The sequence below is a fragment of the Aethalodelphis obliquidens genome, unplaced genomic scaffold (assembly GCF_003676395.1).
Source record: "Aethalodelphis obliquidens isolate GAN/ISIS:26980383/991018 unplaced genomic scaffold, ASM367639v1 scaffold124, whole genome shotgun sequence".
Classification (NCBI taxonomy): Eukaryota; Metazoa; Chordata; class Mammalia; order Artiodactyla; family Delphinidae; genus Aethalodelphis; species Aethalodelphis obliquidens.
In genome coordinates this window covers 1,123,765-1,143,945 of record NW_020838068.1, presented here as the reverse complement: position 1 = coordinate 1,143,945, position 20,181 = coordinate 1,123,765, and the positions used below count along the sequence as shown (strand labels likewise).

Here is a 20,181-nt window from a genome sequence, read left to right as displayed (position 1 = left end):
AATCACCATGTTGTACACCTGAAACTTACATAATATTGTACAGCAGCTATACCTCAATTTAAAAAAATGGCCAAAAAAGACTTGAATAGATATTTCCCTAAAGAAGATACATAAATGGCTCACAAGTTCATGAAAATATGTTCAATATGATTAGTCATTAGAGAAGTGTGAATAAAACCAAAACATGGTGCCACTAAACACCCACTACAATGGCTATCGTAGAAAGATAGACAATGTCAAGTGTTGGCCATGTTGTGGTGAAACTGGAACCCTGTACATTGCTGGTGGGAATGTAAAATGGTGTAGCCATTTTGGAGGAACAGTTTGGTGATTTCTTAAAACATTAAACATAGACTTAACCATATGACGCAGCAGTTTCACTCGTAGGAATCTACCCAGGAGAATGAAAACATATGTCCACACAAATACATGCATGCAGCTTTTCATAGCTGCTTTATTCATAATCACCAGAAGCTGGAAACAATCTAAATACATCCATCAACTGGTGAATGGATAAACAAAATTTAGTAGTTCATTCACTGGAATACGATTTGATAATAAAAAGTAAGAAACTGCTGATCTATGCTACCACAGCGGTGAACCTCAAAAACGTTGTACTAAGTCAACTAAGCCAGATGCAAAAAATTACATATTGTGTGATTCCACTTATTTGAAATGTCCTGAAAAGGGAAATTTATAGAGTCAGAAAGTAGATTAGTAGTTGCTTAGGGCTGAATAGGGATTAACTATAAATAACTATTTATTTATAGTTTTGGGGGGTGACAGGGATGTTCTAAAGCTGTATTGTGGTGATGGTTGCACAACTTTATAAATCTACTAAAATTATTGAATTGTACACTTATGATCAGTGAATTTTATGGGGAGTAAATTATGCTTCAGTAAAGCAGTTTGTTTCTTTTTTAAAGCATATGCCCCTAAAAGGCTCCGAGGGCCAGCATTTCAGGTGTGGGGGAAGGTTATGGCTCAGGTGATCAGAGGCTGTGGAGGGACCAGCCTGCCAGTGTTTCTCAGGATCTGCATGCTGTGGTCTAGCATCTGGCCTTACATTCTTAGCAAGCGGTGTGGGAGTTTGGGCTCCACTTCCTTCCATTCCCTGGCCTTCCCCTGCAGTTGCACCTATTCAGAGCTGGTGCTGAGGCTGGAAGTACAGCGAAGATGTCACCCCAGCCTGGTGGGCATTAGAGTTTGGTCTCCCCCAGCACTGCGATGCCTGCCAGAGGTCAGAGATGACCACAGAGTCCCGCTTAAATGCTGCCCCCTCTACCCGCTGGTGCTGTCAGTGAAACTGGTTGGGCTCCTGAGTTGAGTGCTCCCTGTTGGCGTATCTCCTGTTGGGTCAGCCCACAGATCTGCCTCTGGAAAAGCCTGCCTCTTCTAGTCCACTGCACCCCAGGACCCTGCAGGGGCCAGGTCTGCCCCCATGAACCTGGTAGCGGTGCCCTTCTGACTTGCATTCATCTTTCTATTAGAACCTCATGCTGATTTGACCTAGTGCAGCCCATTCCCTGCCACGGGGCCTCACTTGTGAACTGGTCAATCCTTGCCATTTTAACTGGCCTTGACCTGAATTGTTCTCTGCCTCTGCAGCCCAGGCACTTTTTTGTTTGTTCCGTCCCTGTTGTGCCAGAGGGCTCCCAGATCCTGGCTCCTTCATCTGTGCTATGGCAGTGGGCAGCCGGGCCCTGGAGTCTCAAGCTGTGATCGGGACAAATGTCCTTCTCTGTCCTCTGACCACTTCCTCCTAAGGGAGAATGGGCAGAGAGCACAGGACCAGGACAAGATGCCAGGAACAGAAACCCTCAGGCAGGGGAGGGACCCTCAGGAAGAGGCCACATGCTGGCGCTGAGGCTGTGGTCACTGAGACAGGGACCTTGCCAAGTGACTGGGGCAGAACCCGGGGACTCTAGGGACTTCCATGATTTATTGAGAGAAGCTCAAACAGAAGGAAAACAAGTCTCATCTCGAATGTGTGTCATCCTTGAAGTCGGAAGTTGCCGTTTCCTGGGAGGGGCGGCCTTGACCTTTGGGGCTGGGGACAGTTCCTTTCTGATGGCAGAGTGCTGTCTCCCGGAGCAGAGACCCAGGCCTTAGTGAGCGTCTCAGGATTCTGCAAGATTTTAAGCGTGCCCTCCGTGGGGAAAGCAGCCCTGAGAGCAGCTCAACTGGTAGGTATGAAACTGTACCCCAGAGTCCCGGAAAACCAGATTTTAGTTGAAATGCCACCAATTTCATAGAGTTATAATGTGTTTTCATACCATGATACCTCCTCAGTGCACTCAGGTGCCTTTCTTCAAGTACAAGAAAATTGTCAAGAGGGTGGACGGGGGCACCTAAAAGGCGATTCGCAGCCAGTACGTTTCCTGACCTTTTGCTTGACCTCTTCTTATGGGTTTGAGATACTAAATTTTTGCAAATGGGAGCAATTAAAATGGACATTGTGTCACCTGTGCTGATGCAGTTACAGCTGAAGTTGTGTAAGCTTTCTTCATGTTTTCTGGTGCACACACCTTCTCAAGGATAAAGAGTCAGGGCCATAGACTATTTACATGTTGAATAAATTACAGGCACAGTTTTACTGTACTTTATGAGCTTAGTTTAAAGCATTTTTCAGTCTTTTCTGAACGATCAGAGATTTTTAAACGTACTCCCACAGTCGAAGTATGGGATTTAATAAGTGATTTGTTCAGGATTTAGAGTGAAGGCAAAGATGTGATTTCAAAGAGAATATGAAGATATATGCTCAAAACTAAGATATGTAACTACTTGCTTCATTTGTATAATATTGAATAGTAGCAGTGTTATAAACATTTAATTCCTTCTGTGAAAGGCAATCTGCTGTGATGGTTAAAGATTCTGTGGCCAGGCTGCCTCAGTTCACATCTGGGCTCTGCCACTGATTGCTGTATGCCTTTAGCTAATTTTTCAACCTCTCTGATAAAATGAGGGCAATAATTGTCCTAGCATATAGTGTGTTGGGAGGATTTCATGAGTTAGTCTGTATGAAGTGCTTCCAACAGGTAAATGGTGAGCTCTATGCAAATGGTTCTGTTATTATTCAGTCAGTACTTACGATTGATTCTTCTGTAAGCTTGTAAGGCCCATAGACAAGGATGAAATAACACACAGCCCATGCCCCGAGGTCTGCCTCTAGTGGGAGACCCAGAGAAACAAGACCGTGGCAGCACCCGTGGGATGCCCACGGAGCTGTCACGGACACCCAGAGGAGGTGCTCCTAACCCTGTCCCAGGGGTCTGTGGGTGGTAGGGAAGGCTTCCTGAGGGTGAAATCTGGGCCAAGTCTTGAAGGGTGAGTTAGAACATTACAGGAGAAGAGGGTTGGGGGAGGGCAGCACACAGAACTGGGGAGAGAAAAGCACAGCGGATGAAGGGATTTAGTCCATGGAGGTGAGGAACCCTGCAGATTCAGGGCAGAGCAGCAGGGAGGTGAGGCTGGAGTTGGTGGCAGGGCCAGATGCCAGGGGATGGCAGTCATCATAGTAATAACAATAACGGAGCCACACTGTTATTAAATGCCGTGCCCTGGCACAGTGCTAAGCATGGGACACACACCATCTTCTTCCCGCCTCACAACAACCCCATGAGTGGGTGCTGTGATTACCTCCATGCTATAGATGAGAAACCAATACAAAAAGTGTCGATGTTGGTGAGGTCTCCTGGCCAGTGAGAGGAAGAACAGCGAGGGCTGCCAGCCCAGGCCACCTGGCTCCAGGGCTCACACATTAGCATAGGTGTGCTGGGAAGCTTGGATCTGACTGTGAGAGCTTTGGTGTTGGCATTCACACAAATGAACAAGAAGTAGATGCTGCAGAAATGTTAAGGCAGTGGAAGGAGAAGCGGGAAGGGTTTGGCTATCAATGCTGGGGGTGGCTGCAGCTTCCCTGCATCCCTTGACTTTGAAAAGTGCATCCCTCTGGTCATAGGCATGGATTTGTGGGTGTCTGAGCCTCTGTCTGCATTCAGCTGAGCAAGCAAGGGGGCGAGGGCAGGGATAGCAGACTTGGGCGTGTGTCTCCTGACCTTCCTCCTGCATCCCTGACATCACTGCTGTGCAGTCTTCTCGCCCCACCCCAGGGCTCAGGCTCAGCTCCCTCCTTCCAGAGCCCTAGGCAGAGGCAGGCATGAGGAGGACAGGCCTGTGTGATGGGACCCGGTTGTTATTCCTGGAATAACGTGACAAACATCTACTTGGTTTTAGTGTCAGTTTGAGCTGTGCCACTCAGCAGCTTGTGCCAGTCACTCAGCTTCTCTGGGAATATTTCACCCTCCACAAAATGGGCACAAACCTGCCTCTGTCCCTGTGGCTCAGGGTCGTTGTGAGGATTCAGTGAGATAATACCGGCTGCGGACTAATTCCTCATGGTTACTCAGGGAGCGCCCGAATACCTCTGCAGCTGAACACTTTATGGGATTTACTTCTGATCCTCATAAAAACCCTGCAAGGTACAAATTACTCTCCCCAGATTAAGAACATGAATAAAACTGCCAACTCTTAGATGAAGAGCTAGCCCTCTCTACTATTTACGGACCTTTTGATTCCAGGTAACAGAAAAGCCAGCTCAGATGGTCTTACCCAGGAAGGGACTTGGCTGGCTCACCTGACTGGAGATGCTGCAGTGGGTGGGCTTTGCTCCGGGGGGCGCAGGGTCCTTAGGGCAGTGGCTTCTGCTCCCAGCCCTTCTCTGGGCAGTGCTGCCTCCAGGCTTTGATGTGTCCTCAGGCCAGGCCAGCTCCCCTTGGGAAGGGAACGGTGGCAGCACGGCTTTCACCCCTGGCCTCATGAAGGAGTCATCTTGCTTCCTAATGAACAAACACAACTGAACTCACTGTTATGGGACCAACCTGAAACAAGCAGTAAGGCCAGAGGATAAAACTGTGCCGAGCAGGGGGTGGGGGTCAGTGCCACCCAAACATGTGCCTTCAGCCCTAGGGGGCAGGGAGTGGATGCTGAGCAGGTAATCCCAGGGACCTCTCCTTGCTTTTATTCTTATGACCTAAGACCAACACTACATAGAACCGCTAAATTTTGGGTGGCCCAAAAGGTTCGTTCGGTTTTTTCCGTAAGATGGCTCTAGTAGCACTTAGTTGTCTTTAACTTCATTTGAAACAATTTTGTTAGATCGTATGTGACAGCTGTCATATCAGCATGCATTTAAAAAAAGATATCAAAATTGGTGGATTTTTGTGTAGCCTTTTTAATATTGAAGTTGGAAGCAAAAAAACAACATTTTTGGCATATTACACTTTATTATTTCAAGAAAGGTAAGAACGCAACCGAAATGCACAAAAAGATTTGTGCAGTGTATGGAGAAGGTGCTGTGACTGATTGAATGTGTCAAAAGTGGTTTGCGAAGTTTCGTGCTGGAGATTTCTCACTGGACGATGCTCCACGGTCGGGTAGACCAGCTGACGTTGATAGCGATCAAATCAAATCAATAATTAAGAACAATCGACATTATACCACGTGGGAGACAGCCGACGCACTCAACATATCCAAATCAAGGGTGGAAATCATTTACACCAGCTGGGTTATGTGAATCGCTTTGATGTTTGGGTTCCACGTAAGTTAAGGGAAAAAAACCTTCCTGACCATATGTCCACATTCGATTCTCCACTGAAACATCATGAAAACGTTCTGTTTTTAAAACAAATTGTAACAGACAATGAAAAGTGGATGCTGTACAACAAGGTGGAACCGATGAGATCATGGGGCAAGTGAAATGAACTACCGCCAACCACACCAAAGGCTGGTCTTCATCCAAAGAAGGTGATGTTGTGTATATGGTGGAATTGGAAGGGAGTCCTCTATTATGAGCTCCTTCCAGAAAACCAAACGATTATTTCCAACAAGTACTGTTCCCAATTAGACCAACTGAAAGCGGCACTCGACGAAAAGCAACCAGAATTAGTCAACAGAAAACGCATAATCTTCCATCAGGATAATGCAAGACCGCATGTTTCTTTGGTGACCAGGCAAAAACTGTTACAGCTTGGCTGGGAAGTTCTGATTCATCTGCTGTATTCACCAGACATTGCACCTTCGGATTTCCATTTACTTTACAAAATTATCTTAATGGAAAAAATTTCAATTCCCTGGAAGACTGTAAAAGGCACCTGGGACAGTTTTTTGCTCAGAAAGATAAAAAGTTTTGAGAAAACCATAATTCAAAAAGAGACATGTACCACAATGTTCATTGCAGCACTATTTACAATAGCCAGGACATGGAAGCAACCTAAGTGTCCATCTACAGATGAATGGATAAAGAAGATGTGGCACAATGGAATATTACAATGGAATATTACTCAGCCATAAAAAGAAATGAAATTGAGTTATTTGTAGTGAGGTGGATGGACCTAGAGTCTGTCATACAGAGTGAAGTAAGTCAGAAAGAGAAAAACAAATACCATATGCTAACACACATATATATATATGGAATCTAAAAAAAAAAAGTTCTGATGAACCTAGGGGCAGAACAGGAATAAAGATGCAGATGTAGAGAATGGACTTGAGGACCCGGGGAGGGGGAAGGGTAAGCTGGGACAAAGTGAGAGAGTGGCATGGACACATATGCACTACCAAATGTAAAATAGATAGCTAGTGGGAAGCAGCCGCATAGCACAGGGAGATCAGCTCGGTGCTTTGTGACCACCTAGAGGGGTGGGATAGGGAGGGTGGGAGGGACGCACAAGAGGGAGGGGATATGGGGATATATGTATACGTACAGCTGATTCACTCTGTTATACAGCAGAAATTAACACAACACTGTAAAGCAATTATACTCCAATAAGGATGTTAAGAAAAAAAAAGTTTTGGGAAGATGGAATTATGAATTTGCCTGAAAAATGGCAGAAGGTAGTGGAACAAAAGGGTGAATACGTTTTTCACTAAAGTTCTTGGTGAAAATGAAAAATGTGTCTTTTATTTTTACTTACAAAACTGAAGGCACTTTTTGGCCCACCCAATATTAAGGAAGCACCTCCTGACCTTACCAGTTAGTGTTCAGAGATTTCAAACTTACAGACTAAACCACCTCCAAGCCTTTGTGCAGACTCTGTGAAACTGGCAGGGACCAGGAAGGACGAGCTCTCACGGTGAGGCCCGGCAGAACCTCTGAGGTGATGTCAACCGTTTATGATGAAAGGCCATGGGGAGGCTGTGGACAGGGAGTGCCTTGGCAACTGCCTCACGAAGGAGCAGCTTTTATACTGGTGCTCTTCACAAAATGCCATACATAGGATGAAAGCAGCAGAAAGTTATGCATCAGGTCCCCCGGGGTCTGCAGGTCCTTTCTCGGTGCGCCCGCTCTGGCACAGGTTTCTGAGAACCCTGCCGTGTCCGTCCAGTCCCCATTCAAGAACTCGGACAGCAGATTCCATAATAATGATGATCATAATGCTGGTAAGATAGTCATAGGTGACACAACGTACCAGATGCAGTTCTACGTGCTTGACACGTGTTACTCATTTATGAGAAAGAGTCATCTCAAGGGAGGCACCATTCGTCTGCCTCGAAAGTGAAGTTCTGTAACTTGTAGGCAGCTCCTTGGCACGTGCTGTTGATTGACCTCGTGTGGCAAGGAAAGCCCGTGGAGCACTTTCAAAAGCCTAGAGCGAGATGTCAGGAAATTCGCCCTATTTGCACTAGTCCTTGGCCTTTATCAATGGCAGCTACCTTGGGCGGGGGACCTGTCATTGTAAACGACAGTGAGATGCTAACATAGTTGTTGAGACCTGCGTTCCTCTTGCAAGATTCCACACTTGACATTGCAAGCTACAAGGTTATAGGGTGATGAGTGTGTTGCGGGCAGTCTTGGAAAGGCAGCCTGGAGCTGCTCGGAGAGGAACTGAGGAAGCCCTCTGGGGGTCCTGGTGAGTTCTCACGGTCTGAACTGAGGTGTGCAGGCTGGAGGAAAGGAAGCACATGGACACTTCGGAAGGTAAAATGAATCAACGGAAACACTGACTTTCAAAGCTGGTGTGGGAGCGGGAAGGGTTCAGGGAGGGCAGGCCCAGAAGGATGCTGGCAGGGCCAGATTGGCACATCTTCCTCAGTCCTGCTCGTGGAGGGCTTTCTGGGTCGGGATATTTTGCCCGACAGACCACACTTGGCATCCCAGCCATCCCAGTTCAGGCCACACTGAATCCCTCTGCAGTATGTGACGGACAGCTTTCTGCCAGGATGAGGATCCTCTGCTCATTCAGCCGGAAACGGGGCTGAACAGACCCCAAGGGGGCATAGTTCATATGTGGAGGCACAAAGCTTGTCCTGGATCCAGGGAAACACCAGGCACCTGGGGGATGAAGGCGGGGTGTCTGAATGCTCCTCGGTGGGAACAGTTAACTGCTCCTCTGGTGTGTCCCAGTGAGGCAGCTATTTGATGGAGGGGTGGCACTCCTTATGCACAGGCGCTGTGTGGTTCGGTATGAGGGCACGTTGAGCTCACATTCACTTATGAAAGCAAGGTGTGCCTGGGTGTTTGGTTCTTCATTTTAAAAATGTTCCTTGGTGGGGTCCTCTCAGTTTATACTATCGTGTTTTTTTTTCTGCTCCCAGACACACTTCGTTGTAGAGGCACAGAATTTCCACATGGCTGGCCTGGCCACACCCACCTCCCTTTGGGCCGCTGTTACTGTTTATTTCAGACAATCCCAGGGACAGGCATGTGCTCCCCTCCTTCTCTGCCCAATCTTGGGCCAGGATGGCCCTTGGTCTTGGGCACCAGTCACTGCTCCTGCCTCCAGGACCCTAGCATTCAGGATGGCCCCTCTTCCTCCCACCAGGGCAGGGCTTCGAGCAGCTGTAACAGTCCTGGATCTAGTATAGACTGAAAGTGCAGTGGAATGCTGATGTCGCCTTCCGGTACCTTTTTGGGGAGCTGGCTTAAGCCTAGAGCAGCCATTGTAGATCTGGCTTGATTGGCCTTCTTCCTTCCCTAGTTCTCTTGTTCTCTGTTGTCTGGGCTGGGCTCAGAGTCCTAGCTTCAGGGCCAAGGAGGCAGGTCCACCCGGATCAGATCCCAGATCTCCTGCCTGGACCTCTCTGAGGCTTAATTTTCCCATCTGGGCGGGTCAGAGATTATGGATATCAGGCACTTTTCACAGTGCTTTGCACAGGGTAGACAGACATAGCTCTTATTAACTTTAGCTTCTGCAAAATACGATTGCTCACAATTTGTTCAGTGCCTGGTAAAATCCAGGTTGCCTGCTTTACCTAGTGTCCTGGAGTGGCCACCCATTGCTCAGGGGTTCAGCCTTTCTCTACACCCTGCTCGCCTGCTCTGTCCTGCTTGGCACTGGTACAGCACTGCTGCGTCTGTGGCTCTAGGAGGGTGCACTGTGCTCCCTCGGCAGAAAGATTTTCTGATCAAGGTTTAAGTTGAAGTTTGTGCTTCCCCTCAGGGCCAAGACTTGGCATCATGAGATACCCAAGTAGCAAAATTGTTTTCCCTGGGTAACACCATGACATGCCCCTACCCCCCTACTGCATCTACACGCTGGAGATTAGGGTCCATGCTGTTTAGCCATTTCATGCCCCATCTAATTGAGGCTGAGCTTTCTTATCTGACCCTAACTATGACCCAGTGAGATAGATATCAAGGGTACATCTTCCCATTTTACAGGTTGGGGGATGCGGCCCAGGGAAGTGAGTGACTTGTCCTGTATCACCTCTCTAGTCAGAGTGGAACCAGATTTAGTGCAGGCTTTCTGCCCCTGTCCAGTGCCCGTTTGCTAGATCCAGCCACTACGTGCCACAGAGCAGAGGTGCCCAGTCTTTGTGGGACAGAGACTCCTGTGAGAGGCGGCCAGGCCGGAACTTTGTACATGTCACAACAAGGGTCCCACATGTGCGCCTCCTGCCCCACCCTTGTTGGAGCCAGAAAAACAGCCCTGTTCCCCACAAATAGCACTTCTTTCCGATCACACAGCTCTCTAATTTAGCTGGAGTTTCCGGCCTATTTTCTATCTTCCTTGGTTTGACTGGCTCCAGCAATGCCCACTCCCTTGTGTCAGACACAAAATACAGTCCTGTTGCAACCCAAGATGTAGAATAACTTTTCTCGTAAGTGAATCATAAGACGGACTTTGTCAAAAATTCCTACCAGCCCTGCTGGCTCAACGCGAGACGTAAGATTCTGAGGGAATCACTGTCTGTCGTATGTCATTGTGGTGACTCATTGTATCTGAGTGCTCATGATTGAGGTATGAAGTAGAACTAAATTTAGTTTAGTGCAGTTTTACTGTTTTCAAGGAGAATGGTGATGACAAAGCAGACATTTTTTCAGCTTACTGAAAGCCCTGGGCATAATGGCCTACGTTTATGATGTCTCAAAATTTTCATTTTATATTAAAGAGCTAAAGAATTAGAGCCAAGAAAAGAGAAGAGGAAGGGGAAATATTATTTGATTTTGCGGGGTGTGAGGTGCAACTGGGGAAGATAATCCCAACTCAGAGGCAATAGACAAAAAGAAACTATCAAACGATTTTAGCAAAAACAAATGACCATGCATTTAACAAAAAGCCAAAATTCAGAAGTAGGGAAATGTTTGCAATAAGCATGTCAGGTGGATGTCAAAGATGCAAACAAATCTATAAGAATGTCTCACAATCCTACTAAATAATAGGAGAAGGTGTCCATACATCATTCATAAATAAGGAAACACAGACAAACACGGGAAATGTTCCTCCTGGCAAGCAAAGAAATGCAAGTAAAAGGACATATCACATTTTTCTTCATTAAGTGAGAAATTTTTTAAACTGATAAATCTGATGTTAAAAAGGATGAAAAGATAAATGCCCTCATCCATTGACCAAGAGGCTATAAAGTAGTACTGACTTGTCGGAAATCATTTTGACAGTGGGTATTTTTTTTTTTTTTTGACAGTGGGTATTGAATAACCTTTAAAATGATCCTTCTCTGTGAACTAGTATTTCCAGGTCTAAGAATCCAAAAACAAAAGTCTAAGAATGGAAAACCATTATGCACAAATATATTTATAGCAATGTTATTTGTATATCAAACTGGGAACCAAATTAGATGTTTAGATGTCAGGGGAAGGCTAAGTAAACTATGGGCATGTCTTCTCACTGGAATAGTGGGAGGATGTGACAATATGGAAAGTGTAGATTAAGTAAAAAGAAGGATGCAAAATTGTAATACAATATTATTATTTTTTTTTTTTGCAATACACGGGCCTCTCACTGTTGTGGCCTCTCCCGTTGTGGAGCACAGGCTCCGGACGCGCAGGCTCAGCGGCCATGGCTCACGGGCCCAGCCGCTCCACGGCATGTGGGATCTTCCCGGACCGGGGCACGAACCCGTGTCCCCTGCATCGGCAGGCGGACTCTTAACCACTGCGCCACCAGGGAAGCCCCAATATTATTTTAAAAAAGACAATGTATAAGAACCAAGGAAGAGTTGAAACTTATGTCCCCAAAAAGCCTGCACATGGATGTTGACAGCAGCTTTAGTCATAATCTCCAAAACTTGGGAGCAAAAAAGATGTCCTTCAGTAGATGAATGAATAAATAAACCCTGGTACATCCAGACAATGGAATATTATTCAACATTAAAAAGAAATGAGCTATCAAGCTATGAAAGACATGGAGAAAACTTCAATGCATATTTCTAAGTTAATGAAGCCAATCTGAAAAGGCTCCATACTGTATGATTCAAACTATATGTGACATTCTGGAAAAGGCAAAGCTGTGGAGACAGTTAATAGATCAGTGGTTGCCAGAGGTGGGGGAGGGAGGGATGAACAGGAAGAGCACAGAGGAATTTTAGGGCATGGACGCTATTCTGTATGATACTACAGTAATGGCTACATTATAAATTTGTCCAAACCCATAAAATGTACACCACCAAGAGTGAACCCTAATGTAAACTGTGGACTTTGGGTGATGATGTGTGTCAAGGTAGTTTCATCAATTAAAACAAATGTACCACTCTGGTGGGGATGTTCCTAATGGGGGTGGTCAGGGATCTATGGAAAATCTCTGTATCTTTTGCTCAATTTTGTTGTGAACATAGAACTGCTCTAAAAAATAAAGTCTTTTTAAAAAAATAAAACAAGGAAGAGGAAAAAGGCTGGAAATATTTATGAAGATCATGTTTTGGTTATGATAGACTTATTTTCTTTCGTCTCTATGCTGGTAATTACCATTTTAAAACATGGACGTGCATTAATTTATAATGGAAAGAAAAAATAAACATTTCAAGAGTTTAAAAAGCTAGGAAATGAAGCTGTATGTGTGGTTGTGTATTTAAACAGTTCTGAGGGTTTCTGATCCCTGGTTTTCTCTTTGTGGCCAGAGTTTTGTAAACACACATCCCTTTTGGCTATTTGTAAATTTACACAGTTGACCCTGTACTCTAAAGCCATGGCCAGTTAGAATTTCTGTTCCCAATAAAAATAAGCTATCTTTGGGGGACTCTCAGTGTGAACTGTATTCTTGGAAATTTCCCCACAACGTGACTCAGTCTTTGTTTATTTTTAAAACTCCAGGACTATATTAGAATAGTCTGTTTTCTTTTATTAAATATATGTAAATATTTATTAGTGTTTAATTTACTGCTTTTCAAAGATTATACAATCACATGTTTTAATAATTAAAATTTAAAGTTAAATAATTAATTTAAAAATATATGTAATAATAATTCATATTATTATATAATAATATATTATATTATATAATTATTAATTATTATTATATTATGTAATATGTAATAATAATAGTAAATAATTCTCCTTGTCCAATCTTCCTTCTGTTTGTTTCCTCAGCACCCCCGTTTTAAGGAACCACTATTTTTAAATTCTTGTGAATATTTCCAAAGTTTCTCTATTTGTGTACATAAATGCTAATATATATTATTTTTCTGTATTTTTATACAAAAGAAATGACACATTTTACACATTGTCCAACACCTAGCTTTTTCACTTAACAATGTGTCTTTTCTTATCCCTGTATAAATAGCTTCCTCATCCCTCATTACAGTTACAAAGGACCCCGTGTGTGGATTTGTGGATTCACCATAATTTCCTTAACCAGTCCCCCGCTGATGGACAGTTGGGTTGTTTCTAATCTATTGCTATTACCAACAGGACTATAATGACTTATATGTACATTTCGTAGCCATGCAAGGATATCTACAGAATAAATTCCCAGAAATGAAATTGCCGGGTCACAGAGTATAAGCCTCTGTGATTCTGATAGCGCCTGTGATCCTGATTGCCGAATTACTCTCCATCAGGAAGGGTTTACACTTGTACCAGCAATACTTCTGAGTGCCTGATTCCTCACACCCTTGCCAAAAGAGTGCTTTGCCTTAAGTTTGTTGCCATTCTGATATGTGCAGAAAGAAAGTGCAGTACATTTTAATTTGGCTTTCTCTTTCTTGAGGAAGTTTTAGCATGTTTTCCTAGGTACGAGCCTTTCCTCTTGTGTGAAAACCGTTTACCACCTTCATTCATTTTGACTATTAGGTCATATCTTATGGATTTCTAGAAATCCTTTGTATTAGGGAGATCAAGGGAGTTACCAAGCCTATCTTGGTAACTGTACCTACCTGACTGGAATATGTGCCTGAGGACGAGAGATTCTAAAAGAGGCTGCCCTCTGGGTTGCTGGAGCCATAGGGTGCATTTGAAATAAGACGATGGCCATTCAAGGAAGTGCTTGGACTCCACCCCACAGGTAGCAAGGAGAACAGGTTTCACATCAGGCCAGTCTGGGTTTGCAGCTTTCGTGTTGTCTGCTTACAAACAGTGTCACTTAGAGCAAGTCACTTAGCATCTTTGAATCTTGGTTTTGTTACCTGTAATGTAAGGCTTACCTATTACTTCGGGTTGTAACGGTAACACATAGAATCTGATACTACAGTGATTACACAGGTAACCCCCCAGATAATTGAAAACACTCACAACACTCCTGAGGTCTAACTCAGTCTTTACCTTAAAGGTGAAGGTACATACAGCAGGAGGAGAAAGTGTGAACAGTCATGGGGCGCCCTAGGGACTCCCAGCTGCAACTCGCCAGGGTCCCTTCTCACTTGCACAGGTGCTGCTCTGTCTCTGGATTGTGAGCCACAAAGATGTGTGTAAGGAACGTTGGTTTTAGGGGAGCTCAAGGAGAAGTTTTTAGTGATATCTTAATATCCTACTGGTGATGTAACCAAGCCAGACTGTGTAAACCCATTAACCAGGTGTAAACAGTCTATACAGACAATCTATACATCCCAAAACAATGTAGGCAAGCCGGCCCTGGGTCTTTCCAGAGATTTTAGAACTTTACACAGCATGTTACAAATCCCTAACTAGCTCAACTCATCGTCCTTAGCCAAGGGTCAGTACCAGACGTCCAGACATCCTGGAGATAGGCACAGAGTGATCCCAGTCCGGCTCTAAGAGTGCCCTGCCTTACACACAGGTACATGGGGTACCCGGAGACTATTGCTTCCTTTTCCTTTCCCCGGAACAAGCCTGCCTTTGCCTTCACCAGGACCTTTTTCTTCTCCAGCTCAGGGGAGACTGTCACCAGCGTGACCAGCTTGGTCCCACTGCAGCCCAAGAAGGGCAAGAGGCGGAAGGAAAAAGCTGACGTTCCTCCCGCAGTCCCTGCCAAAGGTAGGAAGCCAGCCAGCAGTCTTCCATGTGGAGAGCACCTGGGGTCTGATGTGAGATCAGAACAGGAGGGTAGGCAGGTGGAGGATGTGACATCGCTGATTATATGGTCTGGAGAACCCCACCTAGATTCTGGTCATAACTGAGCCCCGTCCCTGAGGTGGGCTGGGGGCATTGCCATTGGACGCGCATGGCTTTAGCGGGGGTCAACCTCTACAGGCTATTCCACAGTGTATTTCCCTTTGAAGTACTAACATTCTCTGCACATAGCAGGGTGGGCCAAGGGGGTGTCAGCATCCTCTCGGTTCATTCAAGGGAAAGAAGGCTCTATGATTTTCCTAAAGATAAAAACCAGGTGTGTAATTTATTATGGATTTGTTCTGGGGATTAAAATGAGGGTTATTACTTGATTCCAGTTACGACTTAGAGCAACATAAATGAGGAAGATGGACATTTCCTGAGGTGAGAAGTAAAACTGTTTATAAATCGTTCCTAAAATAACTGGCCAATTTAGGAGAAGGTCCTACATCAAAGGATTTGATATACAGTTAGGAATACAAGGGTTGCCCAGGTGAATAAGAACAAGACAGGATCCATTTTATCCCTCAACTGGGGCTTCCCAGGATGGCCCCTTGGCACCCTTTGCGCCCTGTGGTGGAAGGCAGTGGTGCTGAGACTGTACGTATACTGGGTGGACAGAAGGGGCTGGGAGGCGTGAGCGTCCTGCGAGGCATGACACTTGTGGATCTGGGGAGGGAAGGGAGCTGTCCCTGCTCTGCGCCAGACATTGTACTGCTGTATCACCTCATTCAGTCAGCATAGATGGTGCCCTACTTTACGGAAGAAGAAAATGAGACTCAGAGAGCCACGTGGTTGAGCCTGGCTTTGAGTTCAAGTCCCAATTCATCTAAATACTAGGTAGTTACATGATGTTAGAATAAGAGCCTCGGTTTCCTTCTCTGTTAGATGGGGACAATAAGACCCTCCCTGCTGACCTCCCAGGGCAGCTGTGAGGGTCAAAGGTCACCGCTGTCAGCGTTAGCATGCAACTAGGAGGAAGCCCCAGGGAAGGTCCCAGCCTCAGCCTTTACCAAGTGCACCGGGTTCTCACCTGCACATCTGACCTCTTTGTAGCTGGCGGTGTTTTATGCTGTGGTTTTGTTGACCTTGTTGAGAGGAGAGGATGACGTATCCAAAGGTTAGGAGAGGATCACCCTCCCCCGAGGGGCACCAGTCCAGCTGTTACCTGGATCAGAAACTAGAGTTCCTCCACGAGGACAGGAAGTGGCCCTATGTCCGAGGCTCTCTGTCCGTGGTGCTCGTGATATGTGGGTTTTAAGAGTCCTGGGAGGAATTGCAGACTAAACCTTTGATGTGCTTCCACAGCTCCCATCGCTGCCCCGTTCCATAAACCGAAGCTGCTGAAGCCACAAAGGAAAGTTGCCCTGGTGAGTAACCACAGTCTCTGTGTTGTCCCCTCAAGCCCTAAACACAACGCTGGTCCAAGGAGTACCTTTATTGACTGAAAACATGCTCCACGTTCTTGGGGCTTTGTTCCCAAGCAAAGGCATTCTCTCTTCTTGGGCCAGCTTTTGAGTCAGCTTTTCTCCATAGCTAGTTCCCACAGAGTGGATTTTTAAAAATCCAAATGGAATTACTTTTCATTATCAATGCTCCTTTTTTGAAAAGAAGGGAAAAAATCGCACTCAGAAAGGTATAAAATAGAAAGTGGACCAGCTTGTATAAACTTGTCTTGATAACCACTCTGAAGAGATTGCTGAAGAACTTTCCAGAAAACATGTTATACTTTTAATTTTGAAACAACTTCAGTTTTATGGAAGAGTGAGAAAGATGGTACAGAGAGTTCCCGTCTACCCTTCGCCCAGCTTCTCCTAAGGTTAACTTCTCACATAGCCATGGTGTATTTGTCAAAACTAAGAAGTTACCATCAGCACATTACCATTAACTGCACTCCAGACTTGGATCAGATTTCAGCAGTTTTTCCACGAATGTTCTTTTTCTGGTGCAGGATCCCATCCAGGCCGTCACGTCGCATTTCGTGGTCTTGTCTCCTTAGTCTCCTCCAATCAGGGCCAGCGCCTCCATCTGTCTGCTTCTACAGCCTTGACACTTTTAAAGAGTAGTAGCTGCATTTTTTACAACGTCTCTTGAGTTGGGTTTCTCTGAGGTTTTCTGATGATTAGAAATGAGGTTATGGATTTGAGGGAAGAACAACACAGAGGAGATATGCCTTTCTCATAGTGTCCCATGGAGCGGACGTGCTATGATGTTGACCGTGACCACTTGGTGAAGGTGGGTCTACCAGGTTCCTTCAGTATAAAGTCACTGTTTTTCCCTTTCCGTACTTTATTTGTTAGAAGCCAGTCATTAAGTCCAGGTCACACTCAAGGGGAGGAGAGTGAAGCTGCACCTCCTGAATTCAGGGAGGGGTCTCAGAGACTTTGTGGACACATATGAAGACCACCAGCACAGTAATTAATAGGTATTTTAGGGGAGATACATCAAGCCTGTGCAAATAGCCTTTTTTCCTTGAACTTTCGTCTACTCATTTTAGCGTTCATCCATGGATTTTGCTTGCAGCCCTTATCACTATGGTGAACCGATGGTGATTTTCTGTTTTCCTCAATCCATCTCCATTTACTACTTGAAATTCTTCTGTAAGGAAGAGCTGGATCCCTTTCCTCATTGACTTATTCACTGATTTCTTTATATCAGTATGGATGCATGAAGATTTCATTTCTTTTAAGTTTGTAATCGTATTGTTATTTGTTGCCAATTTTGTTCAGCAGCTGTGTATTTGTGTGTGAAAGAGAGAAAGGGAGAGAGAGGCAGAGAAACTGGCAAACCAATTCTAAAATGTGTATGTAAGATAATAAGATTATCTTGGCCTTGCAGAGGGCCAAGATAATCTTGAAGGAAAAGAACAAAGTGAAGAATTTATATACCAATTCACAAGATTTATATTAAAGCCATAGTAGTTAAGCTGTATAGTAAGTAATGGTATTAGCACAAGAATAGACAAACCAAAGGAACATAATAAAGAGCCCCAAACATACCTACATATGTATTGTCACTTGATTTTATGACAAACGTGACATTGCAGTGCAGTGAAGAAAGGGTTATATTTTTAGTATACGGTGATGGGTCTGTAGGATCTCCACATGAAAAACAATGATCCATAAACTGGACTTCACACCACACACACACAAATTAATTAGAGAAGGTCCATACACTTAAGTAAGAAAGGTAAAAATAAAACTTCCTAAAATTAGCTTATCTACATAAGGTCAGGGCAAGCAAAGATTTTTAAACAAGACGTGTAATGTATGAGCCATAAAGGAAAAGATTGAAAACTTCAGATTACATTAAAATTTAGAAGGTCTATTCTGATGAAAGATATCAGTACAAGATTGAAAAGGGAAGCCACCTATGGGGAGAGTGTACCTGCCACGTGTATATTTGGTGAAGGATTCTTACCTAGCATTTGTGAACACCTACAAATCAATAAAAAAGAAAAAGGCAACACTACAAAAAAATAGGCAGAAGTCTTAAACATGTGCTTCACCAGAGAAGACATACAGATAGCCAGTCAGCACATGAAAAGTATTTAATCTCATTGGTGTCATGGAATGGAGGTTAGAAGCAGAAAACCAGTTCACATCTACCAGGATGGCTACAGTGAAATACTTACATGGTTTCCTTTTTTTTTTTTTTTTGCCTGTTTTTCTCTGATCCATTTGGAATTTAGGAATGGATCCAATTTTATCTGTCATTCTTTTTTGTCAGATTCTTTTTTATTTAACTTTATGTTTCATATTTCCATAATCACTACTTGCCAGTTTCATTATACGTCATCACTACATTCCAAACAATTATTTAAACTTAACTTTTATTCGTTCTGTTATTACTTTTTCTTGAATCCAGTGTCTTCCCCCCTAAATATATTTGCCTTTACATTTGAGTAGTTTGTCTGTGAATGGAATTCTAGTTTCCTAAACATTTTCCGCTCTGTTCTGGGAAATATGCTAAGCACTTGGTGTGCATTTCTGTTTACTTCCCACATTGCTCAGCATAAATGCCATGCTCATTACGGTGGCCTCTAATGCCTTATATCATGCAAGCCACATGTAATTTAAATTTTCCGGTAACCACATTAAAGACGTAAAAACAAACAGGTGAAACCAATTTTCATAGTATGGCTTATTTAACCCAATATATCAAAATATTATCATTTAAACATATAACCAATATAAAAGTTATTAATGAAATATTTTAATGCTTATTGTTCTGCTGAGCCTTCAAAATCCAGTGTGTATGTTATGCTTCCTGCACATCTCATTTCAGAACCACAGTTCAAGAGCTTAATAGTCACATTTGGCTATTGGTTACCATATTGGACAGCGCAGCCCTATAATGATCTAGCCCCCATGACCTCTTTGACATCATTTTTACCACTGTCCCCCTTTCTCATTCCCCTCCCATCATTCTGTCTTCCTTGCTAGTCCTTAACCATACCAAGCATGTTCTGGTAGGGCTTTTGTTGTCTTATATGCCTGGACCGTCCTCCCCAGGCTATGTCTGTGGCTTATTACTCACCCCCTAGGGTCTCTATTCAAATATCAGCTCAGTGGAGAAGCCTTCCTGAAACTCTATATAAAACACCACCCACCCTCTGAAGGAACTCCCCATGAGAGGCACCCTGACGTACATGTATCTGTGACCTGCCTTTCTCTTCTCAGAATGCAAGGTCCATGAAGGCAGGGAGGTTGTCTGCTCTGGTCACTGCTGTGTTCTCCACACCAGAGCAGTGTCCAACAGGATGGGGATGTGGGATTTTGCACCCCAGCTTTGTGGAGTAGGTTCTGTCATTGTGCTTTTGTAGATGGGCACAGTGAGACTCGGAGTCAGTAAGGTGACAGATGGACGACTAACCCAAGGTCATGCAGCTTGTGGGCTGCAGTCAGGACTTGAACCTTTGTCCTTCTGAAGCCAGAGTGTAAGGTTTTAACCAGCTTAATTGAAGCCTTGTCTCAGAGTGGAACCTGGATCTCTGTGCATGATTCTGACATCCTCTCATGGCTCAGCCTTGCCCCTGACCTTCCTAGTCTGTGCCCAGGTTTCTGCTGTTCTCCTAGACAGGATGGTTCCTCTGTTTTCCAAAGAAAGCCTCCTTTTGCCTGCAATGAGTTGTGGGTCCTGAAGGGCTTTTCATACAGTGTGATTCCGTCTGGTTCATATCATCAGAAATTCCTTATCAGTTCTGCTCTGTTGACTACACTGTCTTGTCCTCAAATGTAGCAGTGGAATTTTTGCTGATTTTAATAGATTTCTGGTCATTCAGTAGACTTTGGGAAACTCAACTGAACACAAAGGCTAAAACTATCAACTTTCCTTGGAACATCCTTCATCCCATCCGTTGAGGTCAGTTTCCCCAGATAGTCTGAGTTCACTCTCTCCCGGCTGTCCATATCACTGCACATCTGCGTGTGTATGTGTGTATC

General features: G+C 44.5%; 1 protein-coding gene across 4 annotated transcripts in view; it reads left to right on the top strand.

The window, feature by feature from the left end:
* Positions 1 to 20,181, top strand: part of VSTM4 (V-set and transmembrane domain containing 4) — an 86,326-nt gene that overhangs the window by 45,433 nt on the left and 20,712 nt on the right. For all 4 annotated transcript variants that reach the window (XR_003431123.1, XR_003431124.1, XM_027098524.1 and 1 more), the window contains 2 exons: positions 14,556 to 14,662; positions 16,046 to 16,107. Coding sequence is in view for 2 of the 4 variants with exons in the window: in XM_027098524.1 (XP_026954325.1) it covers positions 14,556 to 14,662; positions 16,046 to 16,107 (169 nt within the window). In the remaining 2 variants the exon portion in view is untranslated. The remainder of the gene's footprint in view (positions 1 to 14,555; positions 14,663 to 16,045; positions 16,108 to 20,181) is intronic.